General features: G+C 36.2%; 1 protein-coding gene across 1 annotated transcript in view; it reads left to right on the forward strand.

The window, feature by feature from the left end:
• Nucleotides 1-25,779, forward strand: part of LOC150081680 (uncharacterized) — an 833,960-nt gene that overhangs the window by 91,547 nt on the left and 716,634 nt on the right. The window contains exons 7-8 of the mRNA XM_090380284.1: nt 3,478-3,522; nt 16,650-16,685. Coding sequence (XP_090236410.1) covers nt 3,478-3,522; nt 16,650-16,685 — 81 coding nt within the window. The remainder of the gene's footprint in view (nt 1-3,477; nt 3,523-16,649; nt 16,686-25,779) is intronic.

Genomic DNA, 25,779 nt, shown 5'->3' on the forward strand with positions numbered 1-25,779 from the left:
AAGCAGTATGTACTGGAACTTAAGAACAGGTTTGAGCTTCTGCAGACGACTCAGTACCAAGATATCGATGAGGAATATTACAACTTTCTGAAAGTGATAAAGCCCAAGAAACCTATAGGTAAAAAAGAAATCCAAAGAAGAAAAAATTAGTCAAGAAACACTGATCATGATGAACTGAAGACGACACGACGGTCATGATGAACTGAAGACGACAAAAGAACAAGAGCAAGATAAACACTAACAAGGAGAAAATTGAGTATAATGAGTTATGCAAAGCCATTAGAAAGAGACTCAGAGAGTACATTGAAGATTTAACACAAGAAAAGTAGAACAAGCATTAAGGGAAAACAATGGTCTTATATCAGCATCCATTAGCAGTAATATAGAAAGACAAATTATTCTGAAACTGAAGAATAGTGATGGTGTACTTATAAATAGCAGAGAAGGCATAATTCAAATAGCAGAAGACTACCATAGAGAATTATACAAGGAGCAAGGGAATGATGCCAGCAGTGGGGAAGATGGATTGCAAATTAGTAACACATACAACATACCCGATATCCTTCGTGATGAGGTAGAACATGCGTTGAAGAAATGAAAAGGTGTGATGCCTAAGGAGTGGAATAATGCAACCATAGTTTTGCTGCATAAGAAAGGAGATAAATCAGACATTGGAAATTATAGACCAATTAGCTTGTTATTCCACATCTACAAGTTGTTCACAAGGGTTATTACTAACAGATTACAAAGAATACTTGATGAGAATCAACCAAAAGAGCAAGCTGGCTTTAGGACAGGATTCTCAACTATGGATCACCTTCACGTAATGTCACAGCTTGTTATTGGATAACAACTATTTTCTTCATTAAGATTTAACGCAATTTCAGTTTCTTTAAATTTGCTTGCCATCTCTTAACTGCTGTAATTTCGAAGATGTTCTCTCCAGAAACCTCTGAAAGGTACAGTTCATACCAACCAGAGATTTATGTTCTCTGAAGGACTGTACTACAAACACACTATTTTTATGTAAACTAGTCACCATCAGCCATTATCAATCCACTACAGAATGAAGGCCTCTCCACAACTTTCCAGTTCCTTCTGTTTTGTGCAATGGTCATCCATTTACTACCCACAAACTCATGAATTTCATCTGTCCATCTCCGTCGTTGTCTTCCAGGTTTTCTTCTAGCTCCTCTTGGGTACCATTCTGTTATCCTCTTAGTCTATCTGTCATCATGTCTTTGAGCTATATGTCCTGACCATTTTAGTTTGGTTTTGATAAGAATGTCCTTTACTTGAGTTTGCTGCCTAATCCATGTGTTTCTCTTCTTATCTAACCGACTTATTCCCAATATAATTTGTTCCATTCTTCACTGTGTCGGTCTCAGCTTCTATTCCATTCTTTTGGTGAGTGCCAAAATTTCACTTCCATAAGTCATGGTGGGTAGTATACATTGGTTCATTATTTTACGTTTCAGACAGATTGGGATATTGCTCCTCAGTATGTGACTATATTTCCTGAATGATGTCTATCCGAAATTTATTCTTCTCTTAACTTCCATCCATTTATCATTATTACAGCTGATGACTTGTCCCAGATAAGTATATGACTCCACCTTTTCAATTACTGCTCCTTCAATCATTATATCCCTTTCTATGGCATACTTGCATACATCGTTACTTTTGTTAATGATGTAATGGCATACATCATTACTTTTGTTTTAGCTATATTCATCTTTAGTCCAAAGCCAGCTTTTGCTGGCTTTGGACTAAAGCCCTGGCAGTTGACAAGGTAAGAATTGCCATCAGAAATAGTCCCCAAGGATTTATTGGCAATTCTGCAGTATAAAAAATAACAAAAGAGCAATTCAGGGGAGCCAACTTTTACCGTTTTCCCTATAAATTAAAACCATTCAAACATTAAGTGACAAAGAAAGACAAATGGGATTTTGTGAAACAATATCTGAAATGTGTTAATGGTACTTTGTTTTTGGATGTTATGATTATAAATGTGGAGCACATCATCCAATGTTTAAATTCTGCAGAGGACAGAGACTATAAGAACACTATGATATGATGCTGCATTTGCCCACATATAAACATTTGGTGGGAAATTTTTCTTATCAAAGATTACTGCACTTCATTGAGAGTATTACTTATCTGAGGTGGGGGGAAAGCTGTTACGGTGAGCTCAAGTATATATTTAAACAAGTTACAAACATTTGTTTGGCCAGAAATTGTATGATAAAACTTCCAAAAAGGAATATAATTTCAACAGGATTATGCTAGAGCACATACACTAACATATGCATGGAATAGTTACGCAGCTTTCCTGGTTGTGTCAATAATTGGTGTGGAGATCTTCCCTGGCCACTCAAATTAATTCCTGTTTTTTTTGCTGTGTGTGTGTGTGTGTGTGTGTGTGTGTGTGTGTGTGTGTGTGTGTGTGTGTGTGTGTGTGTGTGTGTGTGTGTGTGTGTGACCTTTTCTTGTGGGATTTTCTTGAGTTGAAAAGCACTTTTAAAAAAAGGCCCTGCTCACATACTGATCCCAAACATAACCTGAAACATTCAACAAATTTTGTCATACCATGGAAAGTTTAGTTGGTGTGGACACCTTAGAAAAGGCTTTGTAAAACTGTTCTCCATTTTTGAAAGCTTTCAGGAAAAAGTGGTGGTAATTCATTTGACATGACCATCTTAAGAAAAAGATAGTCTGAAATTTGTGCTCCTAGATGACTTCTCTTTTATTTGTATACCTCCAATTGTTGCAAATATATCAAGTAAAAATGTAATACTTTCTGTGCCCCTATTTCCACTGTTTATTTTTCAAATGATCAAATTAAACAGTAATTAAAACTTCGGTTATCAAATACTCTAGGACCAAATTTAATTCTGTATTTAATCATTAAATTTTCTTGTGTCTACTCCAGATTTTGTCCATTTGGAGTAGTCTTTTCTGTTTACTCCATTGACCAACAGTTTTTTATTTATACCTGATTGCCTTAGAATATATATCCTGTCTAAAATTTTAATAATTCTTCAAACACAGTGCTGTCACTTGGTAGTATAGTTTTCATGAAATTAATAAATTTTGTGTCTATAGTGGGCTATTGCTGGAGTTGACTGAGCAAAAATGTCCATGATCAAAGTAAACATGAGCAATGTGTTACTTGCTGTCAGCATACAGTCATCTCTTTGCAGAATCCTCTGAAAAATCTCCCTTCACTTGTCATTTTGGTATGAATTTCCTGTCAGTAATTAAATTTCATTAGATTGGTGCATAAATATGACAGTATAATTCCTTTGAAGGAATGATATTCTAGTGTAATGTGTGCATAAACTGATGTCTAATATAACATCATTATTTTTTTATAAATTTTAGTAAATTCCAATAAAGGAAAAAAAAATTACCATATTACCATGTTTAGTAATGTTATTACCAATTAAATTTATATAACAAAAATTAAATTTTTAGGGTCCACCAGGTGACTCTGGTCCTCCAGGTGCCCCAGGACCTGTAGTAAGTTATTTCATTTTTTGATAACCTCATTATTTAAATAAATTTTGTAGAGTTCTTTATGAAACAAAATATAAAAAGCCTATGAAATATTTTTTTTTTACTGTTCCTCTTTTTAACTAAGCTGTGTAATATTTGAGTGGGATCCCAGAGGTAAAAACAAATGTCTCATTTCCCTGAAAATTTGTATACCTTGAAATATGTTGCAATTGCAACTGCAATTGCAAGATATTTCAAGTTAATATTCTTGAAATTTTTAATATTTTTGAAATACAAATTGAAATTTAATATTTAAATTTCAATTCGTATTTTTTTGGCTTTTTGTTACTCTTTAAATGGAATCAATCTCAAAATCCACATGGGCATTCTTTTTAATTTCTACTACAGTCGATTCCGGTTAATTGGGACACATCGGGACTAGTGCATTTTGGCCCGATTAAGCGGCTGCCCCAATTATCCGAAGTTTCACGTATATAGTTAAAAATACAATGTACCCCCCCCCCCCCCTTTTACAATTGGTTCACTGTACAATCAGATCACGTTACGATGGAGTCACCATAGTAAAGTACCATTCACTACATGATGTGTAGTAAGCGGCGGTCATTGTGATCACGTTTGTGAATTGAATTTTAATTCTATTAAACAGTGATTCTAATTAGCAAAAATGGGAGGAATATTATCCACAGGCTATAAAAGTAAAGATATATTAAGCGCAAATTTGCCCCTTATTACCTTACCAATTAAAAAATTAAATGATACCCTAAAATCGGAAGAATATACTGATAATCGGAATAATTAATACGTACTGTAATATGTACATACTAACTAGTTGACATTTCTGCTCACTGACATTTGTGGGTGGGGGAGTTAAAATTTAAAACAGTAACAAGATAAACAATCAATAACAAAGGACACGGCACACACAAATTGCAAGTAACACGATAAGCGCAAGTCAGAATGGAGTAACGAGTTACAAAGCTTTAAAAAGGAAAGAAGCGAAGATCTGAAAATTAATTTTTTTATATGATTGAAGATTCCATGGAAGTGTAAACACATTTCACCATAATAACCCACAGAATTCCAGCTGTCGGTATTATCGCAAATTCAGTAAGATCGAGTTTACTAACCGTTTATGATATATTTCACTAATAGAAAAGCCCAATAAACAGGTGACCGCTAATTGTTTTTATTGTTTTATGGTTGTGACCTCCAGAAATCGGACCGAACAACATGGTTCGGTCCGATTTCTGGAGGTCACAACCAGATGTGAGACAATCGTAGGGTGATCACCAGTGCTGCGGTCTCCTGCCCCGATTAAACGGCATGTTGTCCCGATTAAGCGAAGTAAACCCTGGCTATTTTCTCGATTGGGTTCTGTTTTTTTAAGATTAGCCCCAAATAAACGGCTGCCCTGATTAACCGGTGACCCAAATAACCGGAATCCTCTGTACTTGAGAAACTGGATGTCACCATTGAAAAACCAATCAGCAAAAGACAAATGATGGCCATCCTAACTGCAATGTAAGAAACACTACCCAAAGAAATTGTTTCCAAATAAACTGCTAAAAGTACGGATAATCTTAACCTCCTATTTGATGCCTGTAAAGTGAATTCAAGTTTACGCCTATTTAAATCGAAATTAAAAAACCTTTTCTGCTGCTGTTTTTTTCATAACAAAACTACATACATCATTAACTTAATGATGTATGTAGTTAATTTAAAAGTTAAAAACTTTTAACTCCACTGACTTATAATAAGCTTCTCAGAAAAAATAACTGGTCACATTATGATTAGTAATCATAATGTAAGATCGAGTTTTATGATTAGTAATCATAATGTGACCAGTTATTCTTTCTGAGAAGCTTATTATAAGTCAGTGGAGTTAAATTTTTTTTACTTTTTTAAATTAAAGTAGGATTAACACTAATTAAACTAATCAAATTTATTTGATTATTGAAATTTTATTGAAAAAAAAAAAAAGAGGTACATTTAACTCTTAGAAAGCCAAAACTCCCATATGATGCAACCATGTAACAATTGGTGACTTTTCTGGATTCTATCTTGAATACTTTCATCAGGCAGGAAAGAAACATTTTGAAAGCTTCTGTATTGAATGCTCTCATCAGGCAGGAAAGAAACATTTTGAAAGCTTCTGTATTGAATGCTCTCATCAGGCAGCCAGGAAAGAATAAAAGCTAGAACTACATGCACAGAACCACTTTTGTGGTTTTAGTTTTCCTGAGCAGCACTCCAAATGGAATCCATAAAACTACACAATAAGTAATTGTATCATTCAGTGTTTTTGGGTGTGTTATTAATAGTAAACTGTAGTTTTAAAAAAATTGTAATAAACTGTAATAGAAAATTATTAATAGTAGGTGTATTAATAGTAAACTGTATCTCCTTTTTCTACAATAAAATGAACTTTTAATAATTTTAATAAAAAAAAGGATCCATTTACATTACACTATGTTAGAATGGAATTTGGAATTTAATATAAACTAAACTGGTATTTATACAGCTAAATTTTGAAGTGCTGTTCACTTCCTCATCAATAACAGATAAATAACAACTGAACTAAAATAGTTACTTATAATGCTGGCTGCACTGTAACTAACAACCAAAATGGTAGAACTAGAATGTATGGTCTTGTGAAGGAGGAGTATAGATTGGCAAAGAGCTTTGGTGTGTGTGTGTGTGTGTGTGTGTGTGTGTGTGTGGGAGGAGAGGGATTTGGTTATAATTGGTTTGTCCAACTGTAAGCTTTTGTAAATAACGCTCTTGTTTATGGCATTTAAGAAATAAGTTAAAAGTTTACACCAATTTAATTAATTTTGAAGGGGCCAAACTAAAAAGCAGTGTTGGGTCCATACTTTTTAAAATTAAATTACTGAAGAATTACAATCAAGATTGCTCCTCCAAAAGAACAAGTTGCCCAGAGGTTCCCAAATTTTATAACTTGTGCCTCCTCCAAAACAAGTGCAAATAAACAGATTTCATATAAAGTTTAGCTGTAAGTATAAACATGTTTATAAATTAATATCTATTTTAATACAATTAATCTTCAAAAATTGAAATAAAACACTCTTCATACCTGTATTAGGGTTGTCCATATTTCATTAAAAAAGTGCATCATGAAAACCAAGTGTTAACACTGTGGGGGGGGCGAAAACCTCTGATATAGCCTATTTAAACAAATTAAGGATTGTAGTTTGGCCCTGAGTACTATCTAGTAATTCAAGCAGTATTGAAATGATAAATAGTACCATCGTATATATTATGGTCAGTTGTTGTTTTTAGTTTTATATACACCGACCGGGCTAGCCGGGTGGGTAAAGTGCCTGCCTGGCAACCCAAAGGTCGCGGGTTCGATTCCCACCTTGGGCTTGGATCAAAGTACTGCAAAAACCGTGGGAGGTGCATTATGGCCACAGAAGCCTATGCGCCAACAACTACCAAAAAAAAAGTTTTATATACAGGGTAAGACAAAAGGAGTAAGTCAGGTCACCGAACAGCTATACGCTGTTCGGTGACCTGCATATCCAGGAATCGTTCCAGCCACTTGGTATGCAGTCTTGCTGTGTAAGTTGTCATATCGGTCTCCAGCTTCGTTATTTCATAGTATGCTTGCATGATGTACGTATTCATTTTGATGCTCCACTTCATGAGTTGTTGTTTTCTTCCTTGGTGGAAAAATTGGGTGGTCACTAGTGCAGTTGCGCAGGAAGCACTTCTAGTTGGTGGGGCTTCTAGTTGGTGGGGCAAGATCACCCACAAGAGAAGGGTGATCTTGCCCTTCTCTTGTGGTAGCTATATGGGGGACAGCACCCCTTGCTCCACTGTCTTCCTTGGGAGACTGTCTCCAACTTTTTGAACCAAACCTTCTGCCTAAGGCCTTAACGCGAGTGACTTTATCCTGCGCCACACTCGATTCAGCATGATTAATTTTTCTCTGCGACATCATCCATCTATGGAGGTGGACCTGTTTAGCTTCGGCTTATGTCAAGTGGTAGTTCTCTATTGAGTGATGCCAGATGGCGCTACAATCTGCCTCAGTCGCCACTCCGACCTTGAGGTAGGTAGGTCCCTTGGAGCAGCTTTCATGATGTTTATCTTATTAATTTTTTTATTACTATTAATTTATTTATTATTATTATTATTCAATTTTATTACTATTATTATACCGGTCTCTCAGCGTGATGGAGCTGCGTTCGGTTCCGCCCAGGCGGTACTAGAACCCAGATCCATCAGGCTGGTAGTCCGGTGTTGTAACCACTGGGCCATCGTGCCCCTAATAATATTATTATTATTATTATTATTGCTCTCTTATATTATTTCTCCCTGATTGGGGGTTCCACCTCATGACGGGTATTGCTACCAAGTACAGGGTGCTTGCTGTTATGTCTGGAGTTACTGTTGGTCGAGGAACTCACTGACTATCCTACAGGTGGTCAGGGTTGCTACTTTCTGGAGTTCCTTGTAGGTGTTCGCTGGGAGACCTATTGCTGCTAGGCTGTTATGTAGGGTCTTTGGCACCACACCCGTGGTTGACAAGGTGATCATCGGGATGGTCGTTGCATAGGCACTGGGTGCCAAACGATAGTGACTGAGCAATTTCTCTTTGTGCTTTCACTGCGACTTTTTGATAGGTGAATTCTATGGTCTCTTTTACGTTCCTCTCATTGAGAAATCCTTTTATTTAGTAGCTCTTGTATGAAAAGTACTGGTAGAGAGCAAGAAAGGAAAGTAACCTTTCTTTATTTTTCATATCTAATAGACTAACTCCTACTAATTTCGCTTGGTCACTCCAGGCACTGCTCTTGTCTCCCCGTGGTGGGACCGGTAACCTTGGGAGGCGCCTCCGTAGCCAGGTGGGAAGGAGCATCAGTGCATAGCACATGCTTCTTGATTAGTCCGGGGTTCGAGCCCGTCACCACCAAATATGGAGGATGCGGAAAGGTCAGGGAATGACCACCGCATATCCCGGAGCAATATGGCCTTAGTTGCTAATGCTCCTAAAAACCAAAAAACAAAAAAAAAAAAAAAACAAACCGGTAACCTTGGGAGAAAAGTTCATCTGCCGGGGCTAAAAGGAGCCAAGATGGGACAAAATATGTTTCCTTCTTTAGAACCGACAAGCAGTCGGCGAGACACAGAACATGAGCATGGCTTTTCACAAGCAAAGAGGTTAAAAACCATTTCCTGCATTTTTAATAATGCATTCATTATCAGAAAAGCCTCTTAGTAAGCTATCCCCCTTTCTAATCTAAAAACACTTGGAAAGTATTGCAGGGTCTCCCAAGACGGTTAAAACACTGCAATCAGGGGACTTACTAGTATAAACTGTCAACCACAGGCATTCTGAAAAAACTCTTAAAAGTGACAAACTTTGCTAAAATTCCAGTAAAGGTAGCTCCCCATGCAACCCTAAATACATCTATGGGTGTTATATCTAGTCGGGACCTTTTGAATGTGACAGAAGAAGAAATTAAAGAAGAGCTTCAGGAACAAAACGTAATTGCTGTCAAAAGAATTATGACTAAAAGGGACAACATACTCACACCCACCAGAAATATCATTCTCACCTTTAACAGTCCAAATATACCCTCATCAGTAAAAGCAGGTTATCTAAATTGTCGCATTCGTTCTTATATTCCTAATCCATTGAGATGCCATAAATCCCAAAAGTATGGCCACTCTCGAACGACATGCAGAGGGAACCCAGCTTGTCCCAACTGTGGATCTTCCGATCACAGTAAAAATGACTGTTCGGTGAAAGAAATGACCTGTCCTAATTGCAAAGGTAACCATTCTGCTTACTCTAAAACATGTGAGAAGTGGAAAATGGAGAAAAAAATTGTAAAATATAAAGTCAAAAACAAAATTAGTTATCAGGAAGCAAGAAAATTAACTGCACCCAGTATACCTAACCGTACCTATGCCAGTATTGCAAAAAAATATCAAACAATAGCCATGCAAATGGATGTTACTGTTCCATCCAACGTATCACTCTCTGACTGGGCTCGAGCTGTCCTTTCTCAGCAGCAGTCCAATATACTGAAGCACTCAGACCAAGCAAGTAATACGCCTCTTACGATTCCAGCAAAATCTCCTCATCCACCAGTGATTGCTACTACTCCAAATAATCCTAGTTCAACTTCAAAACAGATTATTCAGGACACATCGGTGGATCCAGAGTACGCGTCCAAACAGGAAGATCCGATTCTGGAAATATTTGTAGAAGAAGAAGATATGGACACAGGTCGCCCCACCTTTCCAAAAAGAGATAAACCAAAGCCAGAATGCCACAAGACAGCCACGTCAGGTACAGCTTCTTCTAAACTCAAATAATGCCTTATATTTTACAGTGGAATTGTAGAGGCTTTCAAGGCAGCACGACGACATTCAGTACTTAATTAGACACTACTCTCCAGTGGGTTTCTGTCTGCAGGAAACCTATTTAACTGCTCAAATTTCTGTTTCTATAAAAAACTACTCAATCTATCGAAGAGATCGAAAAACATCCGACTGCTCTTGGTGGTGTAGCTATCCCTGCTAGCCAAATCATTCTCCAAACCCAAATTGAAGCCGTTGCTGTGCATCTGATTACTCAGATTGTGTTTGCACTAGTCTCAGTCTATCTCTCACCAAATTATACTCTACTCTCCTACTCTTATAAAGATATCAAAGAACTTTTATTACAGCTACCCTTCCCTATCTGCTTTCTAGGGGATTTCAATGGCCACCACCCTTTATGGGGATCCTCTAAATTAGATAGACAGGGCCGACTGATTGAAACTCTACTAGATAAACAAAACCTTACCATTCTTAATAGTGGTACACACACACCCACATACAGTTACCTACTGGACAGACTTCTGCAATTGACCTCTCAATTTGTTCTTTGATACTGTTTCCAGTCATTCAGTGGTACGCTATGGATGATCCAATGGGCAGTGACCACTTTCCAATTGTCTGTAACCTGCTCACTACACAACCACCATTAGACCAACCCTGCAGGAAATGGAAATTTTCTAAAGCCAAATGGGCCAAATTTCAATCAGCAATCACTCTAAACAAAGAAACTATTCAGCTACAGCCTATAGATAAAGTAACTGATTATATCACATCCCGTCTTTTAGTTGCAGCGAAATACTCAATTCCATTATCAAACCCCCTCAATCTGATTACACTTCAACTACTGGTGGAATGAAGAGTGCACGAAAGCAAAGAAGGAAAAAAAATAAAGCATTCAATTTATTCTGTCGATTTCCAACGACAGCTAATTTAATTAGCTACAAGAAGCTAAGGGAAAAAGCACGGTTCATTCACAGGCAAGCCAAGAAAGATTCTTGGACTCGGTTTGCATGTACTATCAACAGAAATACCGACTCCAGATTAATATGGAAGAAAATTGGACAGCTTTCTGGGAAGTTTCCAATCATCCCTTCCCCAATTCTTTCATACAGTGGGCAAGAACTCTCTGATCCTCTAGATATAGCAAATGCCTTGAGCAAAACCTCTGCCCAAGTCTCAGCTGCATCAAACTACACTCCGAAATTCCAAAAAATTAAGACCACCACCGAACAGAGACCCATCAACTTTAGAACCTCACTATCACTTCCGTATAATCAGCCTCTTGAATATTGTGAACTTTTACAAGCCATCAGAACAACACGAAACAGTGCAGCTGGGCCAGATGGCATATATTATGTCATGCTGCAGCATCTCAGTGAGAAAAACTTACAATTGCTGCTAGTCTTCTTTAACCAGATCTTCCTGGAAAATATTTATCCAACCTCTTGGTACCATGCTACAGTTTTGGCCTTTTTGAAACCTGGAAAAGATCCCTCCAGTCCTAATAGTTACAGGCCAATCTCTCTGTCAAGTTGCCTTGGTAAAATTCTTGAAAAAATGATCCACAGTCGACTAACCTGGATCATTGAAACTCAACATCTACTGAGTAATTGTCAACACGGCTTTTGTAAAAATAGGGCCTCTCTAGATCTGATGGTCAAGGCCGAATCTGAAATTCGCAACTGTAGCCAGGCGGGAAGGAGCAGCAGTGCGTAGCACACGCTTCTTGATTAGACCGGGGTTCGAGCCCGTCACCACCAAATATGGAGGATGCGAAAAGGTCAGGGAATGACCACCGCATATTCTCGGAGCAATATGGCCTTAGTTGCTAATGCTCCTAAAAACCAAATAAAAAACAACAAACAAACATTGATATCGAAAATGCATTTGATACTACCTGGCAGTATGGCATTCTCAGTGACCTACATAATCTTGGTCTATGAGGCAACCTGCCTATATTTATTAGGAACTTCCTCCAGAGCCGCTCTTTCCAGGTTCGATACCAAAACTCCTTTTCTTCTACATTCTCGCAGGAAGAAGGAATACCACAGGGGTCGGTATTGAGTGCAACCCTATTTGCCCTTAGAATTGATTCCATTTCAAAAGAACTTGCAAATACTAGAAGCCTATCTTTATGCTGCCAATCTCTCCATTTCTTGCCGTTCTCAGAGCATGAGATCTATTGAACGGCAGTTGCAAATGTCCCTCAATAAAATTCAAAAATGAGCCGAGTTCAATGGATATTGGCTTTCCCATCAGAAAACAGTTGCGATCCACTTTTGCAATCAATGTAAATTACATATAGACCCCGAACTTCGGATCTCAAATTCCACCATCCCGATTGCCAAAAATATTACATTCTTGGGATTGATACTGGACAGCAAGTTAAACTTCTTTGAGCACATTAAAGTAATACGTATTACCTGTCTGAAAAAGCTGAACATGCTAAGAGCTCTATCTGCGCAGTCTTGGGGAGCAGATCATACAGCTTTGCTGCTCTTATATAGAGCACTGATTAGATCTCGTTTGGATTATGGTGCCCCAGTTTATGATTCTGCCGAAAGAGTGTATTGCGCTGGCTCGATCCTATACAACACAATGCACTGAGGATTGCTCTTGGTGCTTATAGGACATCTCCAACCTATAGTCTATATATTGAAGCCCATGAGCCCCCCTCTGTACCCAGCAGAAAAATGTTACTACTTAAATATGCAGTCAGAATACAAAACTGTTCTCTGCACCCTATTCAATCATATCTTTTTAATCTACCATTTCACAATCTCTATAGAAATAAACCAAATAAAATATGACCAGCAGGCCTATGGCTCCTTGAAATATCACAAAATTGGAATGTTCCTCTCCACAGTAGGCAGCAGATAAAGAATTATTCTCACCCATCATGGACTCCCTTTCCTCAACCAGCCTGCGATAATTATTTTCTCCAATGGGGAAAGAATCGTCTACTGACTCTGAATGTGCAACAACTCCATGCCAGCCATATTCAAAACTATTTTGACTTCTTACTGATATATACTGATGGTACCAAATCTCATTCAACTGTTGAAGCAGCAGCAGTGTTTCCCTCTGCTATTATATCATCTTCTCTTCCACTTGAGTACAGCAGCTTTTCAGCGAAATTATATGCAATACAATTAGCTCTAGAAAATTCGACTCTTCACACATCTGCAAAATATTTGGTTTACACTGACTCTCTCAGCTCAAATAGAGCAATGCAGAATCTCTCTCATAAGGATCATCCTGTTTTAAATCAAATCAAGAATTTGCTGTTGAAAATTGAAGATTGTCAGCAACAAGTGAACTTTTGCTGGATTCCAGCACATTCAGGCATTAAAGGGAACAAGCTGGCTGATATTTCTGCTAAAAATCCATCAACCTTAAACTTAACCTCTGTCTTTATTCCAGTTTCTGATTATAATATAATTCAAACAGCATACCATGCACAGTGGACAGAGCTGTGGCATAAACAAACAAATAACAAACTCTTCCAGTTGAAAACAGGGCCCAAAATTTTGGCACTCATGCTTTCAGATAGTTCGGCAATAAGAAGTGGTACTCGCACGGATTAGAATTGGACATACACATCTAACTCACCTCCATCTACTCACAGGCGATGATCCTCCTCAGTTTTCACAATGCTCTGAGCATCTAATAGTCAAACATATTTTGATTGATTGTCCACATTATCAACAACATCGAACTTCAATATTTCATTCTCTGGCTAATCTCTGAGAATGGATATTATTAAATAATATCATTGGTAAAAATGCAAATATTAATGAACTTTTCTGTTATTCGAAACAAATAGGAATATATGAACGACTATGATTAGTTTCTGACATAAAATGAGATTGAACTGTCTTCACATTAATTATTTATTTATTTTTATTTTTTCAACATTATTATGAATAGGTGCAATTAGTAAATTAATAAGAGGAGTTTACCTCAATATAGTATGTGGAACACTTCCGTATGATACCCTCCAGAAATTAAAACGGAAAAAACGAAAAAATCGACAACTTACCGGTACATTAAAGTAAAATATAAATAATTAAATAATTAAAGTAAAATATAAATAATTAAATAATTAAAGTAAAATATAAATAATTAAATAATCAATTTAACACAATTCAAAAAAATTAAAATTCAAATTAACGCAATTAAAACCATCTAACGAAAATATTCAAAACGATTTTCCTTCCTTAAACTTTCATTAAAGTTTCTAAAGTCATTAAACTTTCTAAATTTCACGCTTACCCGTGACTCGAACAAAATACAATTTAGCATCTATCGAAAACCCACAAACACCGGTATGCTTCTTCATTATAATAGCTACCACCCGTTCACCTACAAAAGGTCGATTATCTTTAATCAATTTCTAAATGCCTATAAATATTCAACGACGGATTCTGCTTTGGACTCAGAAATACAAATATTAACTAGCAGATTCTTGAACAGGGGTTATCCCATTAACACAATAAATCGAATTAGGGTACAAGCTAAGGATAGGATAAAAAATACTACACCAATCAACAATAGTAATATCAAAAAATACTTTATTTCTGTCCCATATGTTGAACAGTGGCACAAACAACTTAACAGATTCTTTAAAGATACCGAATTTAAAATTATAGCTAGGCCTATACGGAAGTTACACACTATACTGAACAATCGCTCGGTTCTTTCCGCGTTCGCAACACAAATTAATGATCTAGTATACAACATTTCTTGCGGTGATTGCGACTCGTCTTACCAGGGTTCGACGCGGTTTTCTCTTAATATTCGTGTAAATCAACACGAAGCCTCAGTTCGTGCTTCTCGTTCAGCAGCGTCAGAATTAGCCTTTCATGCCATTAACGAAAAACATACTTTTTTATTTAACGAGGCCAAAATACTTAACGTTCAACGTAATTATACGTGACTATTAATTGCAGAAACCGTTGAAATTAAATTACACGAGAATTCTGTTAATGTTCGGCGGCCATATTTGATCTCCGATGCGTGGACCTTTACGCGCATGCGCGAAGACATATAATCACTATTTAAGTTGCAGGTTTAGCCTGATCCGGTAATTTTCATTCCTGTGATCACGACAGTCGGTCGAAAAGCATTGTCAGCTTCAAGGAAGGGAGGAAGGAAAATCGTTTTGAATATTTTCGTTAGATGGTTTTAATTGCGTTAATTTGAATTTTAATTTTTTTGAATTGTGTTAAATTGATTATTTAATTATTTATATTTTACTTTAATTATTTAATTATTTATATTTTACTTTAATTATTTAATTATTTATATTTTACTTTAATGTACCGGTAAGTTGTCGATTTTTTCGTTTTTTCCGTTTTAATTTCTGGAGGGTATCATACGGAAGTGTTCCACGTACTATATTGAGGTAAACTCCTCTTATTAATTTACTAATATTATTATCAACATAGAACATATTGAGTATTACAGCTCTGATTCATACTATCGAATAGGTGCAATATAGCCACAGCAGCTTGTGCACCATTAAACACCCATACCACACACACACACTTGTTGCATATGCCACATCTCTCTGATCTCCTGTCTTAGGTTTACGTACTTCCTGATTTTTTTCCCCATGGGTTTCTGCAGGTTGCCAGTGTTGGGTACCGCTATGTCAGTCAGAGAGGTAGTCTTTTATTTCTTGTCCACAAGGGTTATGTTGTGCGGGATTGTCCTATCCATTATTATGACGCGGTCCCATTACAGGGTTGGGGTCTCTAGTACTGACTGGGGTTCGTACTTGTAGTACGGTACACTTTCTTCAACCAACTGGTATTTCCTTGCTAGCTTCTGGTGTATTATCCTGGCTACCTGGTCGTGTGTATGAGTATATTCAGTCTGGGTAATCGTAACACCAGTGTCTTAACCTGATCACCTTGCATCCTGCAGTGATGTGTTGGATCGTTTCGGAGGTCAGGTGGCATCGTCGACATGTGTCATTGAACACTCCAGGCTCCTTGGCGATGTATTTTCTATAGTTCCTGATGTTGATTATCTGGTCTTGGATGGCGAGCATGAATCCTTCAGTCTCAGGGAAGAGTGTCCCGCTCGTGAGCCATGGCGAGTCATAGATTGTCTTCTCTGTCCATCTTTCTATCTTCGTTTGTACCTCCTGGTTGGGGGGGGATTCCTCACAGGTTCAGTGAGGTATACTGTTTGTCTATCTTGCTTATGGCCTGGTGGAGTGCTGCTATGTGTTTCTGGAAGTAATCCTTGAGGTTAACTATCATTTTCTGTTGCTCTATCAGGTCTATTATGCCTCTTCCTCCTTCTTCCTGGGCAATTGTCAGTCTCTCCACGGCAGATTTCGGGTGGTGTTGGCAGCTCTTGGTCATCATTGTCCTTGTCTTTCTCATGATATCCTCAAGCTCGGTGTTAGTCCAATCTATGACCCCGAAGGAGTATGTTAGCACTGGGACTACATAGGTGTTTATGGCTTTAATTGTGTTAAAGTTAACACTGTGTTATTAGTATTATTATTAAATGATTTTAATAATAATTCAACCATTGCATATAAATTCTTGATTGGTATTTCTTATTGGCAGCATCCAGACTATACTTACTTAACCTGTCCATAGATTATCTGTGTGCATAGGTGAAGTCTGTATAACATAGTTTATATAACATCATTATGTAACAGTACTCGATTTTGTATTCTCCTCCTTCCCAATTTGAACAATTCCTAATTTTTTTGTTTCTTAAATGTTAAAAAAAATTTTGTATTATTTCAGGGACCTATGGGAAAAGATGGTCTTCCTGGTCCTAAAGTAAGAAAGTACCAGTTTTATACATCTTGGTTAATGCTATATAATACCCACATATTTAATAATTTAAAATTGTTGACATGTCCTTAATTTGAATTTTTTTATGAAGGTCAAAATTCATTTATCATAAATATCTGAGGACTGATATTTAAGATAAATAAAATGGAGAGACATTAAGGGTAACTGTGATCAATAATTAATTTCAACAACATTGAGGAAATGATTGGTGAAGAAGTTCTATATTACAGTGCAAATGATATTGCGGTCTCTGTATCAAATCTCTTTTTATTACTGTTATTTTGTTCATTAATATTAAGAAATTCAATAAATCTCAAAGAATGGGCATTTATTGGAAGAAACTGTATAATTAATTATTCAGTTTTGTAGTAAGGTTTAAATTATGAAGTCTGCAGACCTTAATTAAAATATTTAAAATTTTTACTACAGTTATTTGATGTCTCATAGAATTAACACATATCACATTCTTTTTGCAGTTGTTTCTATCATATTATTTTAATATAAATTTTTATTTCATCTTAATTTTTATTATTTTTGACACAAACTGCCATATGGTTTTAGTGGGCACACTAAAATTTCCAGCAGTCTTAGCATGGCTGCCAAGGAGTGAGGAGCTATTTTCAGCAAATAACATGGTCGGATAACTGAATCTTGAAACATTTTTATCAATTTTAGCGTAATTTGTGCTTCAGTAGGTTATAACTCATTGGTAGTAGTAGTGGGTAACTTGACAGCTGACCCCCCCCCCACAAAATTAATGTGCCCATATTAACTGTTAATCAATGATTAAAAATCTTTAAAAAATTTTTTCTGCCTTCCTAAATATAGTCACACTTTTACTGCAGTGGTTTCTGAAGTGATGTTTTTTGGTTTTCATACAGAAACCACATACAATAAACTAACAGGCTACCTGCTGCTGTCTTTGCAGCTTTTTGGCATTTTTTTTGCTTTGGGGGTAGCATGAAATCAGACAAGTGTCAACATTTTTTTTTTTTTTAAGTTTCAGGTTATTTGTTTTTTTTCTCCCACTAGTTTAATAAACATCTGCATTTTTATCCTAGTCGTTTTTAAAACATGTGTTATTGTTTTCACAGAGTAAAGATGGCAACACAAAAATTGGTATTTTCTTCACATGCTGTGAAGCACATGAAATTTGAATAAATATTGAAATGAACCTGAAAACAGAAGTAACTAATAGTACCAAATATATATATATATATATATATATATATATATATATGTTTTTTAAATTTTTTAATAATATTTATATCATAATAAGCAGAATCATGAAAAATGAAAGAGAATAAGAGATTCATTTTTCTATTTTATGTCTAAAATTTTTTTTGCAAGTTTCAGCAGAATATATATATATTTTTTAAATAAAAGGCGTAAACATATAGCATGTTTTTAAAATGTACTTTTTTGATTAAAACTTAAAATACAGTAATTACTGAAATCCATTAAGAGATAAAATATTGGTATTTTTTAATCAGAATTCAAAACCCATAATTTTTCAAAAATTAAAAAGAAAGTAAGAAAGTTGAGTATCACTCAGGTGATCCACCACTGTTTTTGCTACATTTTGGGTGCCAATGCTATGGATCATCACTCTTTTTCTCAAATTGTGTGTAATTTTAATAATACAGTATTCTCCACAATTTCAGTCTCTCCTATATGCCAAAATTAATTTTCATCTAGAGTGTTTAGGAAATAGATATTCTCAAGGAATTCACAAAATGAGAGAAAAGTTCATAAATTTAACAATAATGTAAATTTATTTACATACATGCTGTATTCATATTTATAAAAGTACATTGTGTCAGAAAAATTTTCTGAATGCTTACAAGCCAAAATTGGAGAATGTCACTGGAATATGTATCCAGAAGCTGATGAAACTAAATCATATAATGCATATGTAAATGTGAAGGATATATTACTGCAAAGAATAAAATAAATAATGACAAGTTTTTCATTTTGCAATTTCATTTTACGACGTGTTTAAATTTTATTTTTAATAATAATCCTGCTCTAATGTTTGGCTAAAGTCAATATATATATATTAAATTAGTAATAAAGTTAATATTTTAAACATTAATATTTTTTTATGAAAAACATTAATGTTTAAAAGCATTTATGTATATAGCTGAAAGCAAAGATGGAGATGAGGTTTTTGAGAGCATCCTTCTGGATATCAGCACTCTGTTCAACAAAATTCAGCAGTTTCCTTCTAATATTCACTTACATATACAGTAATCATAACAGCTAAATATTCTTAACATAAGCTCAATGGGTTAGTAAGTCATTAAAAAACAAAAGGCCTTGAATTGAACTTTCAATTCAATTTCAGTTTATGTTTTAAAGTCCCAAAGCTATCGAAATTTCTCTATTTCCATATTTTTGGAGTGGTCTAGGGTCTGAAGGAATAGTCTGGTACTTCATGACATATTCCACATAATAAGTCTTGTATGAGTTTATTACAGGTGTAGTAAATTCACCTGTGTCCTGTGATTAAATCTGATATGCTATAATTTTCTGACTATCCATAGTTCATAAATTACAGTTAACTGATGTTGTGGTCCACCCTGCTGACAGATATACAATATGTAAGGATACAGTATTCTCACATTTTATGGTCTAAACAGTATCTTGTGAACCTACCCAGTTTTTAAACCACACACACACACACACACACACACACACACACACACACACACACACACACACACACACACACACACACACACACACACACACACACACACAGAGCCTCATTTCATTTGGTATTGCAAGAATATTAGCATTAGTAGTGGCATCAATTAAAGGCAAATTTGTGCACCTGTTATTTTCTCAATTTGAATTTATACCTCCCTCAAATGCATAATCTGAGCAAGAGGAAGAATCTCATCAGCACCGAGCTTGTTCAAAACTTATGGAATGGAATGTTCTATGTGATTTCTATCAACTGTCAACCAGTATTAGAATTTTAAACAATATTCTAATACTGTTTAAAACAATATTGGAATACTGTTTTTTTGTCTACACTAAACTCACAACAAAACAGTCATAAATCAATCCAAACTTGACTTTGAACAGGCTAAGAGTAGAAAACTTAATTCTTGACTAAATATTAATTGAACATTCTGGTCTTTTGTCATAACTAATGGCCAGAACTTCTGTCCATCTGTACTCCCACTTTTGTTACAACCTGGTTGGTTCTATTGCATCCTCAACTAAACTGTATTGACAATCAAGGTAGACCACCTGCGACTATACGCGTTACACTCCACTCGGTGCTTAAAGTAATTGACCAACAGGTTGGTTACAATATGGAGGATGTAAACAACATGGATGATGTTAGAAAGAATTGTGAACAGTCTTGATGCCAAGAAAGTTCCAAATCCTGATGGCATTTCATCAACTGTCAACTTGTGAATGATCTCAAACCCTTTCATCTGATCAATGATCACCAGTATGAATAACATCAGTTCATTCTACTGGTGATATATTAGCTTATACTGTTCCTCTTGGGAATAATTAAGTGGAAAAGTTTAGTGAAATGAAGCAGTTGCTCTTGGCATTTCTAAGGCCTTTGTGTTTGCTATGAAGGTCTTCTAAAGAAGCTCCCATCTTATAGATTGGCAAATGTTTTTTTGCAAATGAGTTTCCAGTTTTCTATCTGACTATTTACTCCAAGTGATGGTAGACAGTGCTGTACCTTCTTACATCTCGACTCATGCCGGTGTTCACTAAGGTTCAGTTCTTTCTCCCACTCTTTTTCTCTTGTATATTAATGAACTTCTTCTTCCAACTATAAATCCTAACAATAGAAGGTGGAATGTGGTGTGCTGATAATACACAACATTCAGTTTGAGAAACCTTATTCTGGACAAACAGCTTCAACTTCTTGAATATCCCACCAATTCCTTAAACACCAGTCTGTAATAATTCTCATGTGGGGTAAATAAAACTTAACTTCAGTCTTTCTAAAACTCAGTCCTGTCTTATTTCTCACAAAAAATCTTGCTGCTCCTGTGCTCAGCTTCAATTAAGCTCAGATTTTTAGACAAGCTTACATATCTATTGGGGTTTTGGCATAAACACATCATAAATATTCCTTCCTTTGCATCAAAAAACTGGGTTTTCTTTTTTATTCTTGGCATTACTTTTCTTTTAAAAATTTACTCACTGTTACAGATCTCAAGTCCACCCTACCATAGAATATTATTTCCATATCTTGGGTGGTGATCTCCCAAACCTCTCACAAGTTTCTTAACTCCATTCAAAAGAGGGCCATCAGGTTAATTAATGACTTGTATTATCTTACTATGTCTTTTCACTTTCTATTTCATAGATGTTCAGATTTTTCTGCATGCCTTTTTTCAGTAGATACATGGGCACTGTTCTTCTGAATTGGTATCTGTAATTCCCTCACTCTCTTTGAAACAAATATAAACACATTCTGCAGCCAGTCAGCATTGATATCCATCTAGTTCATTGTCCAACTCTGAAATCACAGAACCTACATTTTACTTTTTCTCTTCATTATTTAACCCTTCTCCATGTGTATTTTCCAAACACTACTACAATCTACAGAAGTTCCAGTGTGATGTCAACAGTATTCCTGCATTTCCAGGGGGGGGGGATGAATACAAGCAAAGTTCTGATTTGTCACATTGTGACCATGTGACATAATGTGGCAAATCAGAAGTTTATTATTACATTATAAAAATGTTAATGCACACCTGCATGTAGATGATTATCAAATGAAATTTATTTGGAAACTTTGATCAAGTTCCATGGGGTTTTCATCAGCTATTAATAGTGATGACCATATGGCCCTTATTTTTATCTGCTTGGTTTTTTCCCCCCTTCTGTTTCTTGGTTACTGGTGGTACCACTCTTCTGTGTGGCAGGGCTATAAACTTGGGTGGATGTGTCAGCTACTCTCCCAGGGCTAAAGTAGGTATTATGAAGACTGAGGTATACTCATCATTAAAGCCAGCAGGCTCGAAACTTGATAACTCTTTCACAGAACATAACTCAGAAACACCTCCAAAGGCATTTTCAGCAAATGGGACTTCCTGTCACAGAGGAAGAACTACCCCGAGAGCTTAAAGTGAAGCAAGCACGAAGAATTATGGTTAAAAAAGATGGTAACCTCATTCCAACTTGATCTCTTATTTTGACATTCATTATGCCAATCCTCCCATCCACAGTCAAAGCTGGTTACTTAAACTGCAAGATTACACCTTACATCCCAAATCAGGGATGCAGGTTCGTTTAGGAGTAGTTCATCTGGTAGTGCTCAAAATATGGCCACTCCCAGATGAACAACTGAGGAGATTGTCTACCTTATTTATGGATCAAGGGAATATATTCAAGTTGATTGTATAGCTTCAGTTCCAACTTGCCCTAATTGTAAAGGAAATTGTGCTGTTTTTTCAAAAGAATATGAGTTATGGAAAACAAGAAAAAAAATTCAGAAATATAAAGTTGAGCATAAAGTCACATTTCCAGAAACAAGAAAACAGGAACAGTTTGTCCATTCTGCTGGATTCTATTCTGATGTATCCAGAAATAAAAAGTGGACCTTGCTGCAAAACAATCTCATGACATAACCCCATAATCTTTTCAAGCCTTTTACAGACTACAAAAACTTACTCATGAAGCATGCAGAAACCACTGGTCCAAACTATGGCAAGCTCAGGTTAATAACAAACTTCTAGAGATTAAAAATGAACTGTGAAAAGATTGGAATCAAGCTACAGGTGCAACAGATAAGAAGAGACAGTACTATATATTAGTCATTCCAACCTCTCATCTATGCTTACTTATGGGAGAAATCCCTCCTCAGTGCTCGTACTCTCAGATGCAGCTAACGACTAAACATGTTCTAATTAACTGCATTTGTTATTCCACTGTCCATAAAAATACATTCAGTTCCCTATCTAACTGTCCAGAAACCATTAAATCTGAAATATATTTTTGGAAATTGTGCTAATCTTGATGAATTATTCTGATTCTTGAAATGCATCCATCTATAAAACCATATCTAATTATCTTTTTGAAGAACATCCTTAAAAGAATAATGCACAGGCACAGTTTGGCCCTGGAGGCCCTTATGCCAGTAAACCTCAAACAACAACAACAACAATAACAAAATAATATTGGTGAACTGATCAAAAGTTTCCACTTGTGGGAGGTTGTAATTTTAAAATCTTGTGAGTTGTGTTTTTTTTTTTTTCATTTTCCAATGTGAAAATGAAACAACACAACTGAAAAAAAAAAAAAAAAAAAAAAAACGCAACTACACTATATGTAATTTAAATAATTTAATAAATTAACAAATTTATTTGTTAATTTATTAAACTATTTAACAAATTTAATAAATTAAAAAATTTATTAAAACAATATGTTTTGGAAAACTGTATCTCCTTCTAAAATTAAAAAAAATTATAACGCCTTAATAATAATGTAACAGTGGCATACATCTGTTTCATTATTATCTAGATGGAGAGAGAGAACCTGGGAGACTGCTCTGGTTGTGCTGTGTTGGCTGCTTGGTGAGTAGTCTTGTCTGCTGTTGTTGTTGTTTACTGGTGTCATTCTTGTTCAGGAGGCTTCTTCATATATTCCTGCTAAGGGATCTGGGGTTAGCGTCTATAATAACTGCAGGAGTTCTGGGCTTTCTTCTCTGGAATACGGTTGGTGATGGTCACCCCTATCAATATCCCTGTTGATTGGTTTTATGAAGTTTACCTGAATGTGGGAAACTTCCATAAAGTCCAGTCACGGATAACTCTGTGCTCTTGGTTGTTAAGCCTATGGTTTTCTGTGATGGAGAGGTGGTCTGTGTTGCTTTGTTGCATGTTCTCTCATCTCTTGAGATGATCAGGGGTCAGAAGAATGTGGAGAAGTTGTTTCAGCTTTTTTTTTTTATGAAAACCCAAAACATGAGAGGTATTAGAACCAATAGTACTTAGTACCGTGCTTGGGTATTGGAGGTTGAGAAGATGAAAGAGCATATTTGTTGACATTAGACTTGAACTTCTGTAGACTGCAATTTACAGAAAATACATACGAAGGAAAGTTTGTCCAGAAACGGCAGTGGAATGAATAAACGAGGAAGATGAAAAGTTGGTTCTGTGAGTTTGAAGTTGGATAGTAAATGGGTGTTGGCTGGTGGCGGCATGTGTTCAGACTGTTTTTAAAGAGAGAGCAGGAATAATAGAAGTCAATTCAGAAGAACAGTGCCCATGGAAGTATTTGTAGAAAAGGCATGCAGCAGAAACAGTACGTCTATGAGACAGCAAGTGGAGAGACTGTTAGAGAGGAGTCATTAATTAACCTAACTGCCCTCTTCTGAATGGAATCTTCAAGCCTGAGAGAGAGGTTTTGGGGACACTGCCCCAGATGTGGGAACAATATTCCATGGTAGGGCGGATTTGCAATTAATACAGAATGAGCAGCTGTTTGGAAGAAAAGTAACACCAAGAGTGAAAGAGAAAACCAAGTTTTTTAGATGCAGAGGAAACAATATTTGTAATGTGCCTGTGCCAAGAGAGATTAGAAGTCTGGGTAATCCCCAAAAGACATATGTCATTTTGCCTAGAAATCGGAGTGTCACCAAAGATAAGCATAGGAACAGAAGAATTCTTTTTGCGAGATATAAGGCAACACTGAGTTCAGCCTGTTTTGAGGTCGAGGGTTTCCTGTGCGGACGTGCCTTTCTGCCGCTCTTGGAATAGAGAAGTTTTTTCTGATTTATTTTCTGCTTTATTAGTTTAAATTGACATATTAACTTATTTCTAGAGTAGCTTTATATTCCTATTTACGGTACTTAAAGTTAAAATAACTTAGATAGAGATTTTGTAGGTATTACTTAGTATCGGAAAGGGTATCAAATCCACGTGTTTACCGTTCATAAACGGCCGCCATTGCTACGTGAAAATTAATCAGTAAAATCTATTAATCTTGTCGAACTTAATTGGCAATTAAATTGTAATTTTAACTATACATATAACCACTTAGGTTACGGAACATAAATAATTAGTAAAAATAAATAATTAATACATAACTTGATACAGAAGTTATATAAAGGGATTTCGTAGATAACACTCGTTACTGAAGCGCGATACAGCATATCCGGAATTCGATAGCATTAGCTTTGTATAGTATAGTGCATAATATAATATTGTCAATTAATCAGTACATCTATTAATCTTGTTAAACTTCATTGTCAATTAAATTGTACTTTTAACTATATATATATAACGACTTAGAGTACAAACGTAACAAATAATTAATACATACTTGATACGGAAGTTATATAAAGGGAACTCGTAGATAACACTCGATACCGAAAAATAAATATAGCGTTATAACTGTGTTAAGATACAAGTTTAAGGTTTTAATTTTGTTCTGAAATTGTAATTTTATTGACATTTAAATCGAAATCATGACTCTGACCAGAGCAGCAAAGCAAAAGGCTCAAGCTAATGGGAGTGCTGTGACTCAGGGGAGAACTGAGGGGGGCGGTTGCCCCCTGAATCACGGCCTTTTAAGATGCACTGTTTGCTTGATGTTTGCGGAGCAATCGGGTACGGGACATGATACTGCCATGGGGGATGTCTTTGTGTGTGCACGATGCAAGGAGTGCAAGGAAATTAGGCGACAACTCGGCGTTGTTATGGGCCTATATGAGACCTTGAAGGACAGGGTGGATGCCCTCGAAGGAAATAAATTGAGGGCCCATCAAGCTCTCAGCTGCCCACATCAACACCAGAGCTTGGACTTGGTCATCTTGCAACACAGAGGCAGCCCCCAAGGCAGAATGCGCTGGTCCAACAGGAACTAGTAGTTGTTGGTGACTCAATTGTCAGGGAAACGGGGAACATGCTTTGTAAAAAGGATAGGTGGAACAGGACCAGGGTATGTCTGCCAGGGGCAAAGGTTGATGACGTTGTAGAGCAGATATCATCTTTTAAGGGCACAAAAGGTGATATAGTTGTACACGTTGGCACTAATGATATTAAGAGTAGGAGACCAGCGGAATTACTTAACAAGTACAGGTCACTGT

The sequence above is a fragment of the Mastigoproctus giganteus genome, chromosome 8 (genome assembly GCF_048544385.1).
Source record: "Mastigoproctus giganteus isolate SK-2022 chromosome 8, ASM4854438v1, whole genome shotgun sequence".
NCBI lineage: Eukaryota > Metazoa > Arthropoda > Arachnida > Uropygi > Thelyphonidae > Mastigoproctus > Mastigoproctus giganteus.